This window comes from Puma concolor, chromosome A2 (genome assembly GCF_028749965.1).
Source record: "Puma concolor isolate L17-30 chromosome A2, mPumCon1.1.hap2, whole genome shotgun sequence".
In the NCBI taxonomy this organism is placed as follows: domain Eukaryota; kingdom Metazoa; phylum Chordata; class Mammalia; order Carnivora; family Felidae; genus Puma; species Puma concolor.
The window spans coordinates 163,423,626-163,445,350 of record NC_141668.1 but is presented as its reverse complement, the minus strand read 5'-3'; the positions used below and the strand labels follow the sequence as shown (position 1 = coordinate 163,445,350).

General features: G+C 60.7%; 2 protein-coding genes across 5 annotated transcripts; one reads left to right on the top strand and one right to left on the bottom strand.

The window, feature by feature from the left end:
- Positions 1-211: 211 nt before the first annotated feature.
- ODAD3 (outer dynein arm docking complex subunit 3) lies at positions 212-9,285 on the bottom strand. Of its 3 annotated transcripts, none has more exons than XM_086699007.1 (13): positions 7,860-9,285; positions 6,263-6,384; positions 6,085-6,162; positions 4,712-4,882; positions 4,511-4,612; positions 4,282-4,407; positions 4,005-4,127; positions 3,367-3,519; positions 2,248-2,408; positions 2,009-2,165; positions 1,249-1,404; positions 731-815; positions 212-567 (listed from the first exon to the last, which is right to left on the bottom strand). In XM_086699007.1, exons 1-13 carry the CDS (start codon positions 8,098-8,100, stop codon positions 449-451), a joined length of 1,794 nt encoding a protein of 597 aa, XP_086555133.1. In that variant the 5' UTR covers positions 8,101-9,285; the 3' UTR covers positions 212-448. The 3 variants fall into 3 exon arrangements, with proteins under 3 accessions (XP_086555133.1, XP_086555135.1, XP_086555136.1); XM_086699009.1 differs by having other exon boundaries at positions 4,712-4,879; XM_086699010.1 differs by lacking the exon at positions 1,249-1,404.
- On the top strand, positions 8,799-20,171 carry PRKCSH (PRKCSH beta subunit of glucosidase II). 2 transcript variants are annotated; one of them, XM_086699012.1, is made up of 18 exons: positions 8,799-8,920; positions 9,279-9,444; positions 9,629-9,745; positions 10,376-10,471; positions 10,581-10,638; positions 11,530-11,647; positions 13,095-13,224; positions 15,996-16,080; positions 16,685-16,763; positions 17,439-17,525; positions 17,830-17,997; positions 18,091-18,190; positions 18,634-18,703; positions 18,946-19,035; positions 19,215-19,289; positions 19,386-19,485; positions 19,569-19,732; positions 19,858-20,171. In XM_086699012.1, exons 2-17 carry the CDS (start codon positions 9,369-9,371, stop codon positions 19,713-19,715), a joined length of 1,596 nt encoding a protein of 531 aa, XP_086555138.1. In that variant the 5' UTR covers positions 8,799-8,920; positions 9,279-9,368; the 3' UTR covers positions 19,716-19,732; positions 19,858-20,171. The 2 variants fall into 2 exon arrangements, with proteins under 2 accessions (XP_086555138.1, XP_086555137.1); XM_086699011.1 differs by having other exon boundaries at positions 17,830-18,018.
- The last annotated feature ends 1,554 nt before the right edge of the window (positions 20,172-21,725 follow it).

Here is a 21,725-nt window from a genome sequence, read left to right as displayed (position 1 = left end):
CCTGTCCTCAAAGTGGACCACACCTGGTCCTCTCCAGGTGTGGAGGTATCTCCTATTTTCCTGTTGGTGGGGGTGCTCAATCTGTGTCCCCAGCTGATGGGAGTCCTCACTCCCCAGGTCAGAGAAGGTGGGGTCTACGGGCCCTGGATCTTAGGGGCGGCCGGTTTAGTTTGCAGCGGTGCAGGGTCAAGGAGAGGCAAATACCCAGGGGGCTGGTCGGTGACCTTTATTGCGCTATTCCGAGGCCAGCGCGGGCCCGCCTTGGAAGATTTACTGTGGGAACGTCCGGCGGCCCGGCCCCCTTTTCTACTCCCGGCGCCACTGGCCTTCTCCGCTCCCTTGTGCGGCCGCGTTTAGCTCTCCAAGGGGCCCGAGGGCCTGAGGCTGGACCCAGAACGGTTGGGAGCTCGCAAGGGCCCGGAAGCACCAGGTGGGTGTGAGCGTGAGCCTAGGACTTCCTCGAACGACTGCGCTTCTTGCTGCGGGATTCAATTAATTTCTGGGAACGGATCTTCAGCGCCGCACGGGTCGCCACGGTGCTCTCTTCATCCTCACTCTCCTCTTCATCTGCGGAGGGCAGTGAGGGGATCCGGGTTCCCATTCTTGGCTCAGATTTCTCTTCCCCGATTTTACCGCCCCCCCCCCCCTTGGCCCCAGGCCCGGCCTCGGACCACTTTTCGTTGCCCTGCTTGGGCCCCCAGCCCCGCCCCTTTTCCCTGACCGTACTGACCGAAGAACTTGTCCTTGTGACTGGCAAGGGACAGAGCGATGCGGGTGTTGTACCGGGGCAGCCTTCCCTCCAGGATGGAGTAGAACTGGAGGGAGGGAAGGAGGGAGAGGGAGGGAGAAAAGAGAGTGGGCGGGGTAGAGGCTACAGGGAAGTTCTGTACCCCAACCCTTCCTCACCCCATTCCAACATGTACCCTGATTCCACAGGAGACCTCTGCCCACCCCTCCGGTTTAGTTTTTCTCGGGCCCAGCCGAATTATGCGTTCCGAGATACCCAACCCCGCCCCTGGTCCTTGGGGTCCCGCCCCTTGATCCCCGCACACGCAAGCCCCAGCCCTGCTCAGGGGCCTCCCGGTCCCTCTGGAAGGTCTCCCGGCCCCTCAAACCTCACACGTTGCCCCTGAAACTCATTCCCGGCCCATAGGCCTCCTCCCTGGTCTCCCAAGGGGTGTCCCCGGCTCCCTGGTTTTCCGCCCCAGCCCCTGCATCCTCAGCCCCACCCCCTGGCTGAACCCGCACCTCGCGGTTGGCGAGGTGGTGCACCATCGCGGCAACGTCCTGGCTCTCGAGTTGCGCCTGCAGCTTCAGCAGCTTTTCTTCCACGACGCCCAGCAGGGCTGGCAGATAGTCATCTGCCTTGGGATCCAGCACCTTTCCAGCGAACCTGCCGGCGTCCTGAGGCCGGGGGCGGAGCCGAGTCAGCCCGGGGGGGGGGGGGGGGGGGGGAGGCTTTCCCCCAACAGAACCAGACTTTTGAAGGCGAGGGACCACCAAACAGGGGTGGTACTATCTCCCCTGTGCGGCGGGACCTCTGTTGTCAAGGGGCCAAGCAGGTGAAGGGAGAGCCTCTGAACTCCAGAGGGAAACAAGTGGTGGAGCAAGGGGTTTTAGTGGGAGAAGGGAGTATTAACTCGGGAGAAGCCAGAAGAAATGGGACTCTGCTTCCGGCAGGCTGGGGCTTCCCCTGTCTCAGGCCGCCCGAGCATTGCAGTGGGGTCTCTGGGGTTTGGGGTGCGGAGGCAAGGTGGGACTTTCCCGTGAAGTCGGGACAGGCTCTCTGAAGTCCTGAGCCTCTTGAGAAGTAAGGGGTTTCTCCGCAGGGACAGGGGTTGGGGACTCTGAGCAGTGGGGGAGGTCTCCCCCTGGAGGCAGGCCTCTGACATCCCGGACAGGGCATAGGGTGGGTCCCCTGGAGTAGGCTCCCCTGAGGAGGGGCGGGAACCCCAGCCTCTTGGGCTGTGGGAGGCTGTGGGCCCAGCTTCCTGCGGGTGAGGCCTACCGCGGCGATGTGTTTCATTTTGCCCGCCAGGTGTTCGAGGCCTTCCCTGGTCATCTGCATGGACTGAATGGTGTGTTCCAGCTTATCCTGGGCCTCGGTGCGCCGCTGCTCTTCAGCCTCGAGGCGCTCCTGCAACTCAGCCTGCAGCTTCTGCTCGCTACAGGCGATGGGGAGGTCGCCGCTGGAGCGCCTTGGAGCCCCGGGGCCCCCGTTCTCTCCCTTGGGCACCGGGGCCTCACCTCACCAGCGTGGTCTCCCCCGAGTACTTGAGGTCTTCGAACTCTCGCTGCAACCGCTGCTTCTCTTGCTTCAGCGTCAGCAGCCTCTGCTTGTTCTTGCTCTTGAGCGCCTCCAAACGCGTCAAGGTGTCGCCCTGTGCCAGGAACCGCCTCACCACCGCCTGCAGGCCGCCCAGCCCTAGTCAGAGGCAGGGCTCCGGGCAGGCTTGGGTGCACCCCCTCCTCCTTTCCCCTGGGCACGCGGGACAGATGGCCTAAGCTGGTGGCTTCTGCGCAGCGATGCTTCTGGACTCTGTGAGCTAGACTCAGAGCTGCCTGGAGGGTGGGCAGTCCCCAACACACAATTTTTGTGGGGCCCTTGTCTCTATAATGAATTTGAATCAGGTAAAACCAGCGTGTGGTGCAGGGCAGCAGAGAACACAGTTGCTTTCCAAAATCAACCTGCCATCCGTGTTAGGCCTGTGAATCTCGCCCAACCCAGTGAGGAAGCATGGCCAATCTCTGGAGCTATCTGCCCATCAGGTCGATTTCTGGAAAGTTGCCTGGTCGCAGTGCCCCAGATGACCCCATAGGTCGGGGTTGCCCTATGGGAGGAGTAGCGAGTGGGAGAGTGTCCAAAGGGGAGAGACTGAACTGGGGTCCAGTGGGACCAGTATCCACCGGCGGGAAACATAGGGTTTAGCAAATTTCAAGGAAAATGCTGCAAGGCATAGGCCCCAGGGCAGGGGCCCAGCTTGCCAAGGGTCTGAGAGTGGCACTGGGCAGTCAGTCTACCATGCCCCGGACCATGTTACAGACACTGGAGACACAGGAGAGACCAAACTCACAGTTCTCACAGAGCTGACATGCCAAAGAAGTTAGTGCTAGCATGAGAGCAAACAGGAGGGGGAATGGTGGCGAGTGTAGACAGCTCGAGGGGGTTTTGCTTGTGAGGAGCGGCAGGAAAACGGGTCAGTAACGGGAGGAGGAAGGAGTGTCTTTTAAGTAGAGGGCAGGCTTGTGTGCTGAGGAACTGGGCCAGCAGAAAGGGGCGGCTGGGTGCGCTGGCTTCACTGGCCTGGGCTCAGTTTGAGCGTGACTGGAGGGCGGGGAGGGTTGCGGGCAGCGGGCAGCACTCACGTGGGTATTGGCCACGCCGGTGGCTTCCTTGACCTTGCCGAAAAGCACCTCCCTCTGGTACATGCTCCAGCGCCGCTTCAGCGTCTCCTCCTTGGCGCGCAGGCTTTCCTGGGTCAAATCTTCGGACTGCAGCAGCACGTGCTCGCGCTGGGTCTGCGCGCAGGTCGAGGTCAGGGCTGGGGCTAGCGCTCGGACAAGGATTTAGGGCCGAGGCCCAAGAGGAGTTTCGGGACAGGGGCCCGGGAGGGGGCGGGGCCAGGAGTGCGGGAAAGGGCGGGTCGGGGACCCGCAGCCTCAGACGCAGGGCAAAGAGGCGGGGTCAGGAGCGGGGGCGGGGCCTGTGAGGAGGGGGCGGGCTAGCAGGCAGGCTCAGCTTTCGGAGTGGGGGGTATGCAGACGGGGAAGGATGGGAAGACCCGCGAGTTAGGGGCGGTCCGGAGGTTCTCCAGACGAGGCGATCGGATGGAGGGAGGGCGAGGTCAGGGATGTGGGAGCGGCGCTGGCATCCAGTGGAGGTGGGGGCGGAGTCAGGACCCGTGTGGCGTAGGGCCGGGTCTAGGGTGTGGGCCAACAGTAGGGGTGTGGCTGGGACCGGGCGGGGCCACGTCGGCCCCGCCCCGCCCCCTGGACACGCCCACCTTGCGCGCCAAGCGTTGGTTCTGCAGCTTCCTCTCCTCCGCGCGCTTCTTGCACTCGGATAAGTGGCGCTCACGCTTCTTGCGCTCTCGGAACACGGACTCCTCCAAACACTGCAGCTGCTTCTGGAGAAACGACAGGGTCACAGCAGGACAAGCTGGGACCTCCCAGGGACCCGGGAGGTAGGTGGGAGGGGCTCGAGGACAGCTGGGGTTCCGATTCTGCGCCCCAGGAGACCGTGGCGCCGGGGCAGGATCCCGGGGCCTGGCAGGCTGGCACCTTGGCCATGTCCCGGGCCTTGGACGCCTCCTGGTCCACCACCTGCAGTTCTTCTAGTTGACGTTTTGTCTTCACCACCTCGGCCTCCATGAATTTCAGCCGGTTTTCCAAGTGAAGGCTCTCCTCCTGGGGGGTGGGGGGGGGGTGGGACAGGCCTGTGACCGCCGTCCCTGGGCAGGCTGGCCCTCCCGCTTGCCTCCACCCCACCCCCAGACGTCCTGGTCCCTACCTGGAGATGGGCCTTGAGCTGCAGGTATACTCTGGTGATGTGTTCGGCCTCTTCCGCCTTCATCCGGGCCTTCTCCAGGCGGTTCTCCAGGTTCCGCATGGTCTAGAGGGAAGCAAGGATGGGCTGGGTCCCCTCGCCTCTCCAGTTCTCCCCAGGTTCCCCCCCCCCCCCGCCCCGCCCCCTGCATCTCAACAGCCTCACCTTGGCCACCTCCGTGTTGCCACTTTGCGCCTCTGCCCGCTCCAGCTCGCGTAGGCTGTGCTGCAGCCAGAGCTCATCCAGCAACTTCCGCTGCAAACCCACCTGGTGCCGCAGGGCGTCCAGCTGCTTCACCTTCTCTCTCAGCTGGTGCTCCAGGTACTCCAGGGCCTGCTGGGGGGGGGGGGGGGGAGGGAGGGGGGCCGAGAGCGGGAGCCTGAACCCTCCCACCTAACCCTCCCTCTCTTCTCCCAGATCTTGTTTCGCATCTCCCGGCCTCAGCCGCATCTGACCTGGTTGATCCCCTCTTCCCGCCCATTGTCTTCTTTGGTGGCTGCCAGGACCCCCGCTCCCCAGTGTGCCACACCGACTGTCTGTCGCTTCTGCATTTCCTTGGCCTTGGGAGAGACAGCCTCGCCTCTGTTCACACCCACCCCCTCGACGATCCTATCCAGTCTCAGGGTTTTATTTTTTATTTTAGAGACAGAGAGGGCGAGCTTGGCGCGGGGGGGGGGGGGGGGGGGAAGAGAGAGAGAAGGAGAGAGAGAGAGAGAGAGAGAACGAGTGGGGGAGGGCAGGGAGAGAGAGAGAGAGAGGGAAAGAATCCTAGGCAGGCTCCGTGCTGACAGATGTGGGGCTCGACCCCCTGAACCATGAGATCAGGACCTGAGCCGCAATCAAGAGTTGGACGCTCAACCCACTGAGCCACCCAGGCACCCCCCTGCTGACTCTCTTGACCTCATCTCCTACAGAGCCCCACTCCCTCCTTCCCATGCAGCCACACTAGCTGCCTTGTTTCCACCTCAGGGACTTTGTGCTTACTGTTCCCTCTGCCTGGAGCATTTGCCCCACATCATTCCCTGCCTGTCTCACTCTCTGGTCAAATATCACCTTCTTAGAGAGAGGGAGCTTTGCTGACTCCCACCCCCCAATCTAAAGTGCAAACCCCTGGCCCTATCCATCTCTAATAAGACACTCTGTTTTGTTTTATTCATTTCTCTTGTCACTACTGGAAGTCATTTTGCCTCTTTCTTTCCTTCCTTCCTTCCTTCCTTCCTTCCTTCCTTCCTTCCTTCTTTCTTTCTTTCTTTCTTCCTTTCTTTCTTTCTTCTTTCTTTCTTCCCCACTACGATATGAAGTTTTGGGGAGTGGAGGTTTGGTCTGTTTTTTTTTTACTGCATAGTCCCCAGTACCTAATACATGGTCGGTGTCGGTGTGGGATAAAGATTAATTGAGCCAATAACTGAATGCCAGCCGGTGTGGAGAAAGGATAGAAGAGGGTGAGACGGGAGGCAGGGAGTCCAGCGGGGAGGGGACACGAGCTGGAAATGAGGGCAGATGAGGGCAGATGGTCTGTGGAGTGGGGTGGGACAAACCTGTCCTGTCCTGTTCTTCAGGTATGGCTTCTCTGACTTCCACTCCCGAATCACTGCCTGGACCATTTTCTCATCTCCCTGCAGGAAGGGGAGCTCAGTCACCACACACCCAGCCCACCTGCCCCTCGGGGTGCCGCCCTGCCTCTTGGGACCCTCTCGTCCACTTCGGCAGCCTCACCTGGAGCAGGTCCGCCAAATGCAGCTGCAGAGTCCTGGTCTCCTCGTGGAGCTGGCTGATGGTCTTCTGATTTTTCTTGATGGTCCACTGGGTGCTCTCATAAAAGGCCTTCCGGTCACCCTCTGAGTCATGTGAGGTACACAGTCAGTGTCACAGGGGGTGGAGGGCTTCCCAGAGGGAAGCCCTTCCTCTTCTTATCGACTTAATATTGTAACTAGACTTCAGTTGGAGCTCTTATTCTACGTTGGATGCCGGACAAAGAACTTTCCGAGTATCAAATACCATATGTCAATAGGTATGTATTCATATCCATATCATACCCATTTTAAAAAAGTTTTTATTTACTTAAAGAAAGAGAGGGAGAATGAGCTGGGCGGGGGGCAGAGAGAAAGGGGGAGAGAGAGAATCCCAGGCAGGCCCTGAACGGTCAGCACGGAGCCCGAAGCCGAACGGTGAGATCATGACCTGAGCTGAAACCAAGTGTCATGTGCCTGACTGACTGAGCCACCCAGGTGCCCCCATATCATACCCATTTACAGATGAGAAGAATGAGGCTCAGGCTTACTAGATTGTTCAAGGTTACAGAAAGTCGGATTCCAGAACCCATTCCTTCAACTACTGTGCAAGATAACCTTCTAATAATAACAAAACGATAATGCTAATGGTGTATGTCAGGATTCCCCGACCTTGGCACGACTGACATTTGGGGTGGATAATTACTTGTTTTGAGCTGTCCCATGAACTGTCACGTGTTGGGCAGTATCCCTAGCCTCTACCCACTAAATGCCAGTAGCACCCCCCTCCCAACAATGTGACAACCAAAAATGTCCCCAGACATTGCCAAATGTCCATTTGGGAGCAAAATAGCCCTCTTCCATTGAAAAACATTGGTTTAGGGGCGCCTGGGTGGCTCAGTCGGTTAAGCGTCGTGACTTCAGCTCAGGTCATGATCTCACGTTCCGTGAGTTCGAGCCCCGCGTCGGGCTCTGGGCTGATGGCTCAGAGCCTGGAGCCTGCTTCCGGTTCTGTGTCTCCCTCTCTCTCTGCCCCTCCCCCGTTCATGCTCTGTCTCTCTCTGTCTCAAAATAAATAAACGTTAAAAAAAAAAAATTAAAAAAAAAAAAAAAAGAAAAACATTGGTTTACACTTTAGAGTGCTTTACTAATGTGCCAGGCACTGTCCTAAGCACGTTATACATTTCAACTATCTGGGGTGCTGTACTCTTACTATCCCCATTTTACGAACAGAGAAACTGAGACCTATTAGGTTACTCACAGTCCCCCAAGATCAAACAGCGTGCGCAGAGCCTAGATTTGAACCCAGAAAATCTGGCTCTAGAATCTATGTTCTTCACCGCTCTGTGCGTGATGGGAGTTGAAATTACCTAAAAGTATGAACCACAGTCCAGCTGGTTCTGGGCCCAGGGAAGATTTTATAAGAGGGATGAGGAAAACACGAACGAGTACGGATTTTTGCCTCCAGAAGCTGGTCACCTGGATGAAGGCCGGGGAAAGGCCCTTGTCACACCGTGCCTGGTCGAAGGGCTGGGTGGACACTGTTGACTCCTGATTCTTGGTGCCCTTTCGAGCCATCTTACCTAACACTTGTACCTTCTTTTGTAACTCTGCCACCTGCGCGTTCACAGTGGACGTCCCCCCGCCGGTGTGGAGGGGTCCCGCCTTGGAATGGAGTGGGAGCCAGGCGTGGGCAGCGCCCTTGCCTTGGGGGCGGCGGTGCTTGGCCCGAGTCGGACTGCTCTTGACATTGGAGGAGGTCGAAGCCTGGTCCTGAGCATGCAGGACGTTGGTTGACGCACCCCAGCACAGGGGAGACGTCATGATTAGGTTGGGGCCTAGAGCCCCTGGGTATTTTAAGGTGGCAACCAGCAATCGCCCCTGTCTGAGATCCGTCGTCGACGCGGGTTCCTCAGGCTCAGGGAGAATGCACTTTCTGACTGCTTGGCGCGGCCTCGCAGCATCTCCCGGTTGCTAGGTAACCTCCGTCCCCTCCTCCTTCCAGCGCTCCCATGGAAACCGCCCGCGTTCCATACCACCACTCTCATTGGCTAGCGCTGCGCAGAGGGGCGGCCCAATAGGGGGCTGGCAAAGCCGCGTCTCAGGCTATTGGGGGGAGGGTACTTTGGGGTCACGTGCTTACTTTTTTTTTTTTTTTTAAGATTTGATTTGATTTTTAAGTAACCTGTATACCCAACGTGGGGCTCGTACCCACAGCTCTGATATCAAGAGTCGCAAGCTCCACAGACCGAGCCAGCCAAGTGTCCCCATGTTTTTGTTTTTTTCAATCCCCCTGTCCGCCACTCCGCGGGCATTGGAGAGCATTTTTCAGGAACCTTCTTTTCCGGCTGCAGAATCTGCCACTCCCAAGATGGAGGCATCTTGTGCCGCCATTAAGCGGGAATCGTCAGAACGATCCCCTCTAAGACTTCAGAGTCCTATTCAAGATGGCCGCCTGTGTTCCAGCCCATCCCCTCCTCCACTTGCCACTCCCAACATGGCATCCTCGAGTCGCCGTTCCGGGCCGCGCGGCCTGATGTCGGAAGTGACGAGTCCTACACATTTCCGCTTTCTTTTTTCGAGAGGAACAGTTGGCTGCAGAGCCGGGGGGCGCGGTGGATATTGACCTTTGCCCCGGCCTCGTGTAGGTGGTGAACTAGCGCGGGGGGGAGGGGGGGGACTCACCCCAATTTCTTACTGGGGGCAGCCGGAGGGTGTGCCTCGGTAGAGAGGGCGACTGTTAACCCTTCGGTCTATTGGCGGGAATTGGAGAGCTCACCACCCCCCCCAACAGTGAGCGGAGGTTTTGAGCCACTAGTGATAAAAGCAAAGTGAGACTCCCTCTGGCTCAGATTGGGGAGCCCCCACCCCCCTATCGGAAGCACATTGAGCCCCCATTGCCCGGAAGCGATGGAGGAATCCAATTGGCTGGAGGAAGAGGTAACTTCCTCTGGCTGGAAGTAGCCCTCTCCCACTGACCTGCCGTCCCTTTCTTGTCGCAGCGTGGGGAAACAGCACATCTCCCCGCAGCCGGCTTCCTCCTCCCCCCCCCCCCCGCCGAACCAGTTTCCGGCCTGCGAGCTTCCGGCGAGATGTTACTGTTGCTGTTGCTGCTGCCCCTGTGCTGGGCCGTGGAGGTCAAGCGACCCCGGGGCGTCTCCCTCACCAGTGAGTCAGCCGCTGGAGGTGGCAGTAGGGTGTGGGAGGGCCCGACTTGAGCCTTCTGCCTCAGTTTCCTGGCCTCTGGGTAGGGAAGGTGGCAATGCTCAGTTGCCGGGTGGGGGGCAGAGGTGCCATTCGACTGAGAGGGCTTCTTCTGGCCCTGGGCTGAGCCCCTTACCCCCGTCCCCAGACCATCACTTCTACGACGAGTCCAAGCCTTTCACTTGCCTGGATGGCTCTGCCACCATCCCTTTTGATCAGGTCAACGATGACTACTGTGACTGCAAGGATGGCTCAGATGAGCCAGGTGAGTTTTTTTTTTTTTTCCCTTCGTTCATTCGTTCATTCATTCATTCATTCATTCTTTCTTTCTTTCTTTCATTCTCTCCTGTGTTGTTTGAGTGCCTGGGAAATACCAGGCCATGTGGTGGTGACCAAGATAGACCCAGCCCTGCCCTCACGTGGCTCCCTGTTGAGTGGGGGAAAGCAAGCACTTAGAAGCAAGTGGTTTGTGGTTTGGCGAGGAGGGCCACCACCCCCGTGGGAGCCCAGAGGGGCCCCCACCTAGCCCGAGGGTCAGAAAGTGAGGTCTCAACCGAATCCCCAAGTGTGCGGACAGTGGAGGTGCCAATATTCGGGGATGGGAGAGCAGGTGGGGTCCAGGGGCAGACGAAGAAGCGGAGGCAAGGGACGGCGGTTGGCATGGCCCTGTTCTGAGCGCCCCGCACGGAGAGGCGGGAGGGGGCATCGGGGGGGGGGGTTTATTTCAGGCCCTGAGTGTGGGGCTGCCCTTGCTTCCCTTCCTCCGCATCGGTCACGCTCTCACGTTTCACGTGCTGCCCACGTGCACGTGCGCGGGGGGGCGGGGGTCTGCCTGCGGGTGGATGCGGCATGCTGGCCCTGAGCACGGCCGGAAAACTCTCCCTTCCTCCCGCAGGCACCGCCGCCTGCCCCAATGGCAGTTTCCACTGCACCAACACTGGCTACAAGCCTCTGTACATCTCCTCCCGATGGGTCAACGATGGAGTTTGCGGTGAGTGAGATCACCCAGGGGCTGGGGCGGGGGGGGGGGGGGGGGAGGGAGGAAGGAGGAGCCAGGTCTGATTGAGTCGTCGTCCCCGCCCCCCGGCTTCTGCTCTCAGACTGCTGTGACGGTACAGATGAATACAACAGCGGGATCGTCTGTGAGAATACCTGCAAGTATGTGGGTGATGCCCCCTGCTCCCAGGACCTGGCCTCACCCCCGGCCAGGAAACCAAGCCCCTCTCTTTCTTGCTTTCGTGTATCTGTACCACGCGTCTCGTGAACGAACGCTACGTTGCCACATGACCTCGGGCCCAGAAGCAGGTGCAGTTGTTTCCCTATTCAACAGATGAGGAGACTCCAGTGTAGAATGAAAAAAGTGACTTCCCCGGGTGTTCCGTAGCTGGGAGATTTCCGAGCCAGGACTCGAACCCAGGCTCGGTCCAGTGCGGGACTCCGATCTTTCAATTGCTGCACTCTTGCGGCAGGACCTGAAACCCGAAATGCCCGCAGGCAGGTGGCCTAAACCGCAGAAGCCAGCTGAGTACGAGGCCGTAGGGAGTGGCAGGCGTTATGGCTTCTGAAGGGACAGTTGCCCCTTGACTCCTGTCAGTTGAGGGCAGATGGCCAAGCTACATTCGTTTTTCAGAGAAGCTGGAAGTCCCAGTACTTCTGTAAACTCACCTGATGGACGATCTTTTAAGTACGGGGTGGGTCAGGTGCAACACAGTCAGTGATCTTTTTGTCTGGGAATCTGTGATTTCAGTGCTTTTCTATCTCTTTTGGGAGCCGACTTCTAGCCCCACATCCCAGCATTCCCCAGCCCCTTCCCTAGATCCCTAGAGTGGCTGAGGCTCTGACCACTGTGTTCCCTCCCAAGGACAGGGGTAATGGGCTCTGAAGCCAAGAGAGCCTGGGGAAGGGGGGGAGGAGGGTTTGCCTTTTATGTTCCCAATGGCGAGGGGGGCCAGGGAGCTGCAGATAGGGGGCTGGGCCCTTTTGGAAGAGGCAGACCTGGTGAGCCCTAAGGGCGTCCTTAGTGGTGCCTGTGTGTCCCCTGCCCCGCAGAGAGAAGGGCCGTAAGGAGAGAGAGACTCTACAGCAGATGGCAGAGGTCACCCGAGAGGGGTTCCGCTTGAAGAAGATTCTTATTGAAGACTGGAAGAAGGCTCGGGAGGAGAAGCAGGTGAGGGACCCCTTGGGGCCGACCCAGGACCATCTGGGCCCTGAGGCCTGGAGCCATGGGCTGGCGAGGCTGGGTTGGATTGACTCCCGCCCCTGACTGGCGGAGTCCCGGGGCCAGTGACCGTCTGTCCGCTGGGTGTTTAGCCATCGGTGAAGCCATTCCCAAGTGCTGGTCAGTACAGGTGTCCACCAGGGCCTCGGGCGGCAGGCTGACGTGGGCTCAGAGGAGCGCCCCTCCTGCTTTTTAGAATAGGAGCGACGCCTCTCTGCATCCTGGTTCCGTGGTACCATCATCTGTAAGATGAGGCCGGTGACCATGTGACCTCCCGGTTCTGGGGGGAGGACTCAGGACATTGTCCGAGCAGCCGGGTTGGTTCAATAGGGTGAGTGCCGCGGGGACTGGAGGAAACTGTGTCCCCGGGCATGTGTCTCTTCCTCCGCTGCCTGCCACCCCCTTGGCTGTTAGATGGGTCAGAATCCTCCACCTGCTCCCGGACTCCTGCCAGACCGCACAAGGGCTTCAGCTGTATCTTGCTGCCCAGGGAAGGTTCCAGGTCTTTCTCACCTCCGTGCCCTGGCCAGTGAGGTCCCTCCCGAGTTTGGGGTGGGGAGGGCAGCGGAGTCCTTTCTGAGTTCGGGGGCGAGTGGGGGCGCCATGCAGTGAGGTTGGCTCCAAGTGACCTTTGCCCTCCTGGGGCGGTAGGAGGATCCTGGAAGCAGGCCCGGCTGAGGTGTTGGCCGAGGTCTGAGGAGGAAAATGATCCCGTGGGGGCTTGGGCTAAGACCCTTCAGCTTGGGGCCCCATCCACGCAGCACACTCGTTTCTTCTCAGAATGTCCACAGAGGCCCAGGATGTGCCGTGTACTGGGCACGAGATTGGAAGCAGACCTGGAACTCCCTCAAGGGCAGGTCGTCCAATGAGAGGAACAGACGACAAAGTGACACCCAGGGCCCCTGGAAAAAGGGACATTTGGGGCTATGAGGCATAGAGGAGACCCGTGCCCGACTCGTCTCCCTCCTCCCCCCGTTGTGAGGGCAGGAAGCCGGGAAGGCCCCTGGAGGAGGAGGAGGAGGCGGCCTCTATCTAAAGTGAAGTCCGTAGGGTCATACAGAGTTGGCCACGCAGAGTGCTCTGGACGGAGGGAAAGCACGTGTGAAGGATTGGAGGCAGAGAGCATTTAGGGCCGTCTAACTGTTGTTGGGGTAGCCGTGGGCAGATGCCGCAGAGGTGGGCCCGGTGATACGGGACCTTGGGGGCTACGTTGGGGCGTTCGGGTCTCTCTCCGGTGAGCCGTGGGGAGCCACACGAAGGGGGAGATCCAGGGAGGTGTGTGTGGGGGCCAGGTCGCCTGTGGCCGCCCTGTAGTGTGGCAGTAGGGGGGCGGCGCTCGGGAGGAGGAAGGCAGCACACAAGGAGAGGTGGAGCATCGTGTCTTTGGCCCACGCAGGAGAAGCTCGCCGAGCTGCAGGCCGGAAAGAAGTCCCTGGAGGACGAGGTGGAGGTGCTGCGAATGGCGAAGGAGGAGGCTGAGAAGCCAGAGAAGGAGGCCAAGGACCGGCACCAGAAGCGGTGGGAAGGTGCGTCATGGGGTTGGCCGCGGCTGGCCCGTGTCTCCTGCCCGGGAAGAGCCTGGGCCCGGGAGACTCTTGCTCGTTATCGTTATCTGCTGTTTCTTGCGTCCACCAGCCTTTTTTTTTTTTTCATTTACTTATTTTGAGAGAGAGAAAGAGAGAGAACACGCGCGCGCCTGCACATACGTGAGCAGGGGAGGGGCAGAGAGGGAGAGAGAGAATCCCAAGCAGCTCCGTGCTGTCAGCGCAGAGCCCGATGCGGGGCTCAGCCCCACAAACCTGACCTGAGCCGAGATCGAGAGCCAGGTGCTCAACCGGCTGAGCCACGCAGGCGCCCCGTGTGTCTACCGACCTTTGATCGTGGTGCCTCTGCTCCCCACGCACCTCGTTGTCTTTGCCTATCAGTCGTCGGATTTGAAACTCGTTTGTAGGGATCCTTTGCAGCTCAGCAGAAGTGATTGTGTTCTGGGAGGAGAGGTTTTTCTTTCTGCCAGCCACGTGGGAACACTACCTTCGGTGTGGGGGGAGGGGGTCTCCCGAGTCCAGATCGAAGGCTGGAGATCCCTCTCGGGCAGAGTGAGCCGAGGTGTGAGCACAGGCTAGGTGATCTCTGGTCCAGTCTCTCCTTAAGGGGATGGCCCTGAGGGGTCACAGCTTAGTTACCCCTTAATGGGGCGGGGGCGGCTCTCCTCCCCACCTGGGGCTTTGATTTCTCTCTCCCTGTGTCCCGTGTTCTCGTCCAGACAGACATCCCCATTTGCCAGGAGCTTCGTGCTTTTTTCCCTTCCTGAGTTGTTCTTCGTCCCGGCAATCTATGTCACCTTGGTTGCTTGGAGGTGGTTTTTTATGCTTTGTCCAGCACTTTCTCACCTGTGGCGGGTTGTGCTGCCATTATGGGAAGTCAGAAGCCTCGGCCCCGGTTCTCACTGTCTGTCCAGTGGGGGTCACGCTGTGGCAGCAGATAGTTGGGGGGGGGGGCCGACAGGAGGCCACACCGGACCAGTTGAAGGACATAGCGTTGCCGGAAGGACTTGGAAGCGTGGCCCTAGCTGCTCATAGGGCTGGTAACCAGGAGTCGAGCAGCCTGACTCTGAGTCCACACTGATGGTTCCCATCTCCCCGACTGCATTCTCTGTCCGTCTGTCTGGCCTGGCTGCTCATAGTCAGTAATCCGGGAGTTCCGCCAACCAGCATTGGTGGAGTGGCTGCTACGTGCCAGGCACACCGCAGGTGCCAGTAGTTCAGCACCGAACAAGGTAGAGAAAGCCGCTGCCTGCTGAGGGGAGGAGTGAGCCAGGCAGGGGGCACAGGTGCAAAGGTCCTGAGGCGGCATCGTGTCTGGTTTCTTTTTTTTTTTTTTTTTTTTTAAATTTTTTTTTCAACGTGTTTATTTATTTTTGGGACAGAGAGAGACAGAGCATGAATGGGGGAGGGGCAGAGAGAGAGGGAGACACAGAATCGGAAACAGGCTCCAGGCTCCGAGCCATCAGCCCAGAGCCTGACGCGGGGCTCGAACTCACGGACCGCGAGATCGTGACCTGGATGAAGTCGGACGCTTAACCGACTGCGCCACCCAGGCGCCCCATCGTGTCAGGTTTCTAAGGAGCAGCAAGGAGGCCCTGTGGCTGGAGGGAATGAATGAGAGTGTGGAGGGAGACCAGGGCAGGGCCTTGGGGACCATGGGGAGGGCTTTTACCCCAAGTGAGGTGGGAGCCATAGAGCATTCAGAGCAGCGGAGGAACAGAAGCCAGGAAACCAGGGAGGAGCTGATCGTGTTGGTGCAGGCGAGCGAAGAGGGGCTGGACCGGAGTGGGGGGCGCGGGGGTGGAGAGAAGTGGGCAGGTTCTGGATACGACCTTTACGCAGACTGGAGCTGTCGTGCCCCGCCCAGGGCGGGTGAACAGGGAGGCCTCCCGTCCAGAATCCTCGTGGCGTCTGCAGACTTTTCTGCCCCCAGCCCCTGGCTTCCCCCGTCCGCTGCTCTTTGGAGACCCTGGGCTTTGTTATCTCCCCTCTTTCCCGGGCAGTCTCCAGCTAGAAGCACGCTCAGGCTCCGTTGGTCAAATGGCTGTCCCCAAGCCCGGCCTTCCTCTCCCTGCTGTGACGTCGGGGAGTCCCTTCCCCGCAATCTGATGGAAGCTGACCTTGCTGCACCTTTTTGCGTTTCTGCCCCTGGCTCTGCCCTTTGCCGGCCTGGTAACCGTGGGCAGGTCCCTCCGTCCAGCCTCCTGTGTGAGAGGGACACAGTGCCAGCCTGGTCTGCTGGGACACTGCGGGGTCTCCGGGGGGGACCCACAGCGTGGCCGGGGAGACGCCGCTTGCCCCGCTAGAGAGGGCTGAGTTGAGGCCTGGTATACAGTATGAGCTTAGTAATTGCAGCTGCGTTGTGGCCTCTCTCCCTCCCCCCGGCCTACGTGGGGGTGAGGCAAGCAGGGGAGGCGCCGTCGGAGCAGAGGCACAGCTGTGGCCCCTTGTCCAGCGTCCACCGGCCGCAGCCCAGTTCCTGCTCTGGTGGGGCTGGCTTTCCCTTTTCCTGGGACGCTCCCTGCCACCCCCCCACCCCCATAAGCCTTCCTGGCTTGGCCACACCCCACCCTGGAGCCCAGCTGGAGCCCAGTGGGCCTGGTGGGGTGCGCAGGCTGCTTCTCGAGGGGGCCTCCCGGACACGGGAAGCCTACGCCTGGTCTCCCCCCTGCCCTTGTGCGGTCTGCCAGCCCCTTCTTGTCGGGGCAGGGCAGGTCTCGGGGTGGCGAGTGACAGAGCTGGTCCCTCCACAGAGCAGCAGGCTGCCTCCAAGGCCCAGCGGGAGCAGGAGCTGGCAGCCAGTGCCTTCCAGGAGCTGGACGACAATATGGATGGGTTGTGAGTCTGCCTGGCCTGTCCCAGATCCGGGGCTCCCTCTTCCCACCTCCCCCTACCCCACGCCCCAGCCCCACCTCCCCTTCGAGTCCTCAGCTAGTCCCAGATTATATCCGAACGAGCCTCTGCTCGCTCAGGTATAAAGTGGGTCCAGGAAAACCTTGAGGGTAGGAGGTGAAGGAAACTACCCCCTTGAGGAGCCAGGCGAGGTGACTGGGGGTCCCATTACTTTTCTCAAGTCTATTCTGTGGCCTGGGACTCTTTGACGAAAGCCAGACCCCTTCCAGTCCCACTGTGCCCCTGAGCTTGCTGGCCGGCCCCAGGCTAACGGCTGAGTGGAGGGTGGGCTGCTAGGAAGAGGGAGTCTGTCTCTCCTGGGAGCCCCTGGAGGGTTGTGGGGTCCTCAGGATGGGGTAGGAGATGGGGGACTGGGCCCCACTCTGACCCCAAGGCCAGAGCTCACCCTCTCCCACCTCGTGCTGCCCTCCCCGCCTTTGAGGTCCTAAAACAAGTTCTGGGGAGGGGTCCTGGTTGGGGGGTTAGCAGGTAGCTGGCCCGGAGCCAGTGGGCCTCACCCCTCCGTCGGCCTCTGCCTGCACCCCTGCAGGGTCTCAGTCGCTGAGCTGCAGACCCATCCAGAGCTGGACACGGATGGTGACGGGGCCCTGTCCGAAGGGGAGGCTCAGGTATCTCTTCCTCCTCCTTGTCCTGGGACTTCCGGAGGGCATTGCCCTAGGGTGACCTCAGGGCCGGGAGGCGGGGGGAAGGGAGGGACAGGCTGGCTAAGGACTGTCCCCAGGGCCCCACCTGACCTTGCCTGCATGAGGCAAGAGGGTAGCAGCCCTGCTTTCCTCCCTGTCCTTTGGGACCTGGTGGCACCACACGGGGGCCACGGGGGCATCTGGTTAGGAAAGCGCCCCATGGTGCTCCCCCAAGTGTGTGTATGCACTCTGCCCCCATGGCGTGCGGGTCGTGGCTCCCTGGCCTAGCCGGGTCTGGATCCCTGTTGCTGGGTCCTTCCCTGCCTTGCCTGGGCCTCTGCCTCTCCCTGAGGGCCCAGCGGCCTCGGGCACTTGTGTTCTGTAGCCCCCTCTCCCTCTCTGTCCCTCGGTTTCTCTCCCTGGCCTCTCCGGCCCTCACCCCCACCTGCCCCCCTCCTCTGGGTCCCCTCCTCTTTCCCTCGGGCCGGTGCTGCCCCCTTCAGCCTGTTCCACTACAGCCGGCCTGGCCCGGGCCTGGCCATGGGTGGTCAGGGCCCATCCGTGCCTGGCACCGTGGCCTGAGGCCCCCCTCGAGAGTGCCTGGGGCACAGGGGGGCACGCGGAAGCCCTGACGTTGACGCCACCCCGACACGCACACAGGCCCTTCTTGGGGGAGACATTCAAAGTGACGCTGCTGCCTTCTATGACCGCGTCTGGGCTGCCGTCAGGGACAAGTACCAGCCTGAGGTCAGTGGGGGTAGGAGAGGGGATGCGGCACCCCCTCCCTGCCCAGTCTCCCGCCCCGCTCCACACCACCCCCACCAACCAGTGCCTCACAAAGGAACTGCCTCTGGTTCTGGCGCAGGGCCACCCTGGCCAGCTGGGTGACCCAAGCACCCTCCGTGGAGGCCCCCCCCACACAGCTAATCTGTCCCTCCCTCCAGGCCCCTTGGGAGGGGTGGAGTCACCGAGGCCGCCCATTGGGTGATGGTGTGAGCTGGGACCCGAGCCACGGCCGAGTCCGTGGCACGACTACCTGCACCCCCACCAGGTACTGCCCACCAGCCCCCCGCCCGCACCTTCGGAGCCTGACCTGACAGAGCCCAAGGAGGAGCGGCCTCCGGTGCCCTCACCACCCATGGAAGAGGAGGAAGAGGAGGAGGAGGAGGAAGAGACAGAGGACGAAGAAGAGGAGGAAGAGGAGGAAGAAGATTCCCAGGTGCAGGGGGAGCAGCCCAAGGTGTGTGTTTGGGGGAGAAGGGGGGTGACTGGGCAGGGGCCGGGTCACTCGCTGACTCTGCCCCTCCCCCAGGAGGCCCCGCCCCCACTGGTGCCCCCACAGCCTGCAGCCAGCCCCCCCGAAGAGGACAAAATGCCACCCTACGACGAGCAGACACAGGCCTTCATTGATGGTGAGGGCTGGGCAGGGGAGGGAGGGGACCGTGTCCAAACTTGTGCCCCCACGACCTGTACCCGCAGGGGCCCGTGAAGCTGGCCTCACTTGGTTCCCAAGGTGGGCTCGCCTTGGCCCTGAGCAAGCCTGGCGGGGGGGCGGGGGGGGGGGTTGGGCCATCCTGGAGGGGGCATTTGCAACTGGAGAAACCATCGCCACCCCTATCAGCCCCAGGGGGCCCTCTCCTGCCTCTCCGGGCTGCAGCTTGTTTGTGTCGTCGGGTTGGCGGGTGAGGAGCCAGCTAGGCCCCGAGAGTGCTGGCCCCGCTCCCTCAGGGGTTGAGAGCCTGGGCAGTGGGGTGGGGTCTGCTGGCAGGAGCGGGTGTATCTGCGGCCACCCCCTTCTTCCCGGATGGGGCCTGGGGCACCTCTGACCTCCCCCCACACTGCCCTTCCCCTCCAGCCGCCCAGGAGGCCCGCAACAAGTTTGAGGACGCCGAGCGGTCCTTGAGGGACATGCAGGAGTCCATCAGGTAAGGCGGGCGGGGTCTGGCTACAGCAGGGCTGGGTTTCCAAGGCCGCCGAGCTCCCCAGAGGAGGTGTAATGGGAAGTTGCCCAGGCAACCTCTGCTGAGTAGTGGCTCCTGCAGGGAGGGTCCCCAGACGGTCCAGCCCCCGAGTGGCAGCGGGCTGCCGGAGTGGGCCTTCCCGTGCTGTCCTGAATGAGGCTGTGGCGCACCCGGCTGCCCCTTACCTGCTTGGCCTCCCCTTCCAGGAACTTGGAGCAGGAGATTTCCTTTGACTTTGGCCCCAACGGAGAGTTCGCCTACCTGTACAGCCAGTGCTACGAGCTCACCACCAACGAGTGCGCCCCCCCGCCCCCCCCAGGCCAGCGGGGTGGGAGGCGGGGCCTGGGCCAGGACCCAGGGGAGTGGGGGCAGGGGCTGCCTTAAGGGCGGTCAGTGGAGTTTGGGGCGTCCGTGTGGGCACGTTGAGGAGGCCGGGGCCCTGTGTCCCCTGCCCACCACCCCCTTCCTGTGACAGGTACGTCTACAGGCTCTGCCCCTTCAAGCTCGTCTCACAGAAACCCAAACTCGGCGGCTCCCCCACCAGCCTCGGGTGAGTGGGCTCAGACTGGGCTCCCTCTCCCCGGCCCCCCTCCCCCATACCGCCCCCCCCCCCCCCCCCCACTGAGCCCGCCCCGCTCTCCCGCAGCACCTGGGGCTCGTGGGCTGGCCCCGACCACGACAAGTTCAGCGCCATGAAGTACGAGCAGGGGACGGGCTGCTGGCAGGGCCCCAACCGCTCCACCACTGTGAGTGCCCGAGGGGCTTTGGGGCGTGCCGCGGGGGCCCCATCCCGTCCAATCCCACCCGAGCCCCTTCCTGCCCGCCCCAGGTGCGCCTGCTGTGTGGCAAGGAGACGGTGGTGACCAGCACCACGGAGCCCAGTCGCTGCGAGTACCTCATGGAGCTGATGACACCGGCCGCCTGCCCGGAGCCACCGCCCGAACAGCCCACCGAAGGCGACCACGACGAGCTCTAGCCCTCCTGGGCGCGGAGGTGCGCAGGGAGCGGGGGTGCAGCCGGGCGCCAGGAACACAGACCCGGGCGGCCGCCGCTTCTCTCCCCGCCCACCCGTGCGCCTCCAGCCCCCTCTCTCTCACTTGATCTCTCTCTGGTTCCAGAACCTCAAGGCATGGAAATAGCCCCAGCGGCGCCGCCCACCCGCCTGCTCCTCAGTCACGGACCAGGGCCCGCCCCTCCGGTCTCCTCGTCCTCACGGTGGGGCCAGAAACCTCGCGGAGCTTTGTGCCCTGCTCTCGGGGGGGCGGGCAGGGCACGGCCACGTTCCCAGGCCCCGGCGGCCTCCAGGGGTGGAGTAGAGGAGTTCGCCCTCCGTGGGTGCCCCCCTACCCTGCCCAGGGTGTCTGCCTCCCTCCTGGTGGGGACGAGTGGCTTGACCTGTGACCTCAAAACAATAAACGTGATCCCCCAACCAGGCCGCGTCTGTCTTGCTTTGCTCCGGTCTGGAACGGACCCCTGGGACGGGCAGAGGGCGGAAGGCAGGGCCGGCTCCGCAGTTAGGGTCTCACCAGCCCCCGATTCGTATCTGAGATGCCCCATCTCTGCGATGGCAGCGAAGCCCAGCACCACAGGACAGATGGACCCTGGGCCACGCCCATCTGGGTTTCTGCCTGCGCCAGTTTCCCACCCACCCCACCCGAGTCACGCGTGTCCTGGGGAGGCCCAGGGGCTCCAGATGAGAGCTGGGCCCAGAGAGGGACGGCAGCCTAGGAATGGCCACGCAGTCAGGGCACACGCTCCTAACGCTCCTCTCCCATCCACCTGCACACAGATGAGCCGAGGCCGTAAGATTCTGAACTTTTATTTTCTGGCATGAAAAGTACAAATAATTAAACAATTCCATGTAAAAGTCTGTTACCGCGGCCAGGCCTGTAATCCCGGTAATAAATAGTCTAAACGCAACGCAAAGTGTTCTTGTTGGGTTTTGGGTTTTTGTGATTTTTTTTTTTGTCTTTTTTTTTGTTTTTTTGTCTTTTTTTTGTTTTTTTACAGTTCTTTATCACCTCCAACATGGACTCTGTCGTGATTTGAAACCTTCTGAATAAATAACAGGATGAAGGGAGGGCTGGAGGGGCTGAGCCCCCATCCCACGGGCCCTGCCCCTGACCCCCAGGGATGTGGAAGACCCCAGGTGCCCCCCCACCCCCAGCCCCTGGGGTGAGGGGCTGGCCTCTGGGGAGGGGGCCTGGCTGGGCTGAGTTCTGTGTTTTAGAAAAAGAAGTCCCCTCCCAGATTTGGGGGTGTCAGGGGCCTAGGCCTCAGTGGGGGTGGGGGGGTGGGGAGGTGCCCCCTCCGCAGAGCCTGGCTGCCCCAGGGTAGGGGACAAACCCATCCCTTATTGCTCACAGACGCCTCCTGCACGCTGCCCACGTGTGCCCACGTGTCCCCGCGCTCGGAGGTCGGAGGGGAGAAAGCCCCAAGAAACAGCAGAGGGAGAGGGGTGGACCCGCTGGGGGTGCCCGCCCTGCTGGAGGGGAGCTGGGAGGTTGAGGACTTAAAAACCACAAGAATAAATAGGTTCGTGTATCAAGAACAAGCTAGGGTTTTCACCAGCTAAATAGGACTGAAAAAATTCTCAAGACGAGCAAAAAAGAATCCCATTGAGACCCCGGACGTCGCTGGCCGCGGGGACCGCCCCACAGAGCACACGCCCCCCCGGGCGCTGCTCGGCTACCATTACTGTTATTAATAATTATTATTACTTTAATGATTCCACTTCCCCTTTTATAAATAAATTAGGCATAACCACGTCTCAGCAAAACTTAAAGAAACAAAGAGAACATCGTGGTTCCTTTAAACTTGCAAACTGGATGAAGTAACAGAAATATACACAAATGTCCTTACAGGGCAACAAGGAGAATAAATAGTTAACATAGCAATAAGTTAAAACTACAAGAAGCTAAATTCGGCAAAAAAGTACAAGAAAGTTAACTGGTGCCAGTTTATGTCTTTTTTTTTTCTTTTTTTT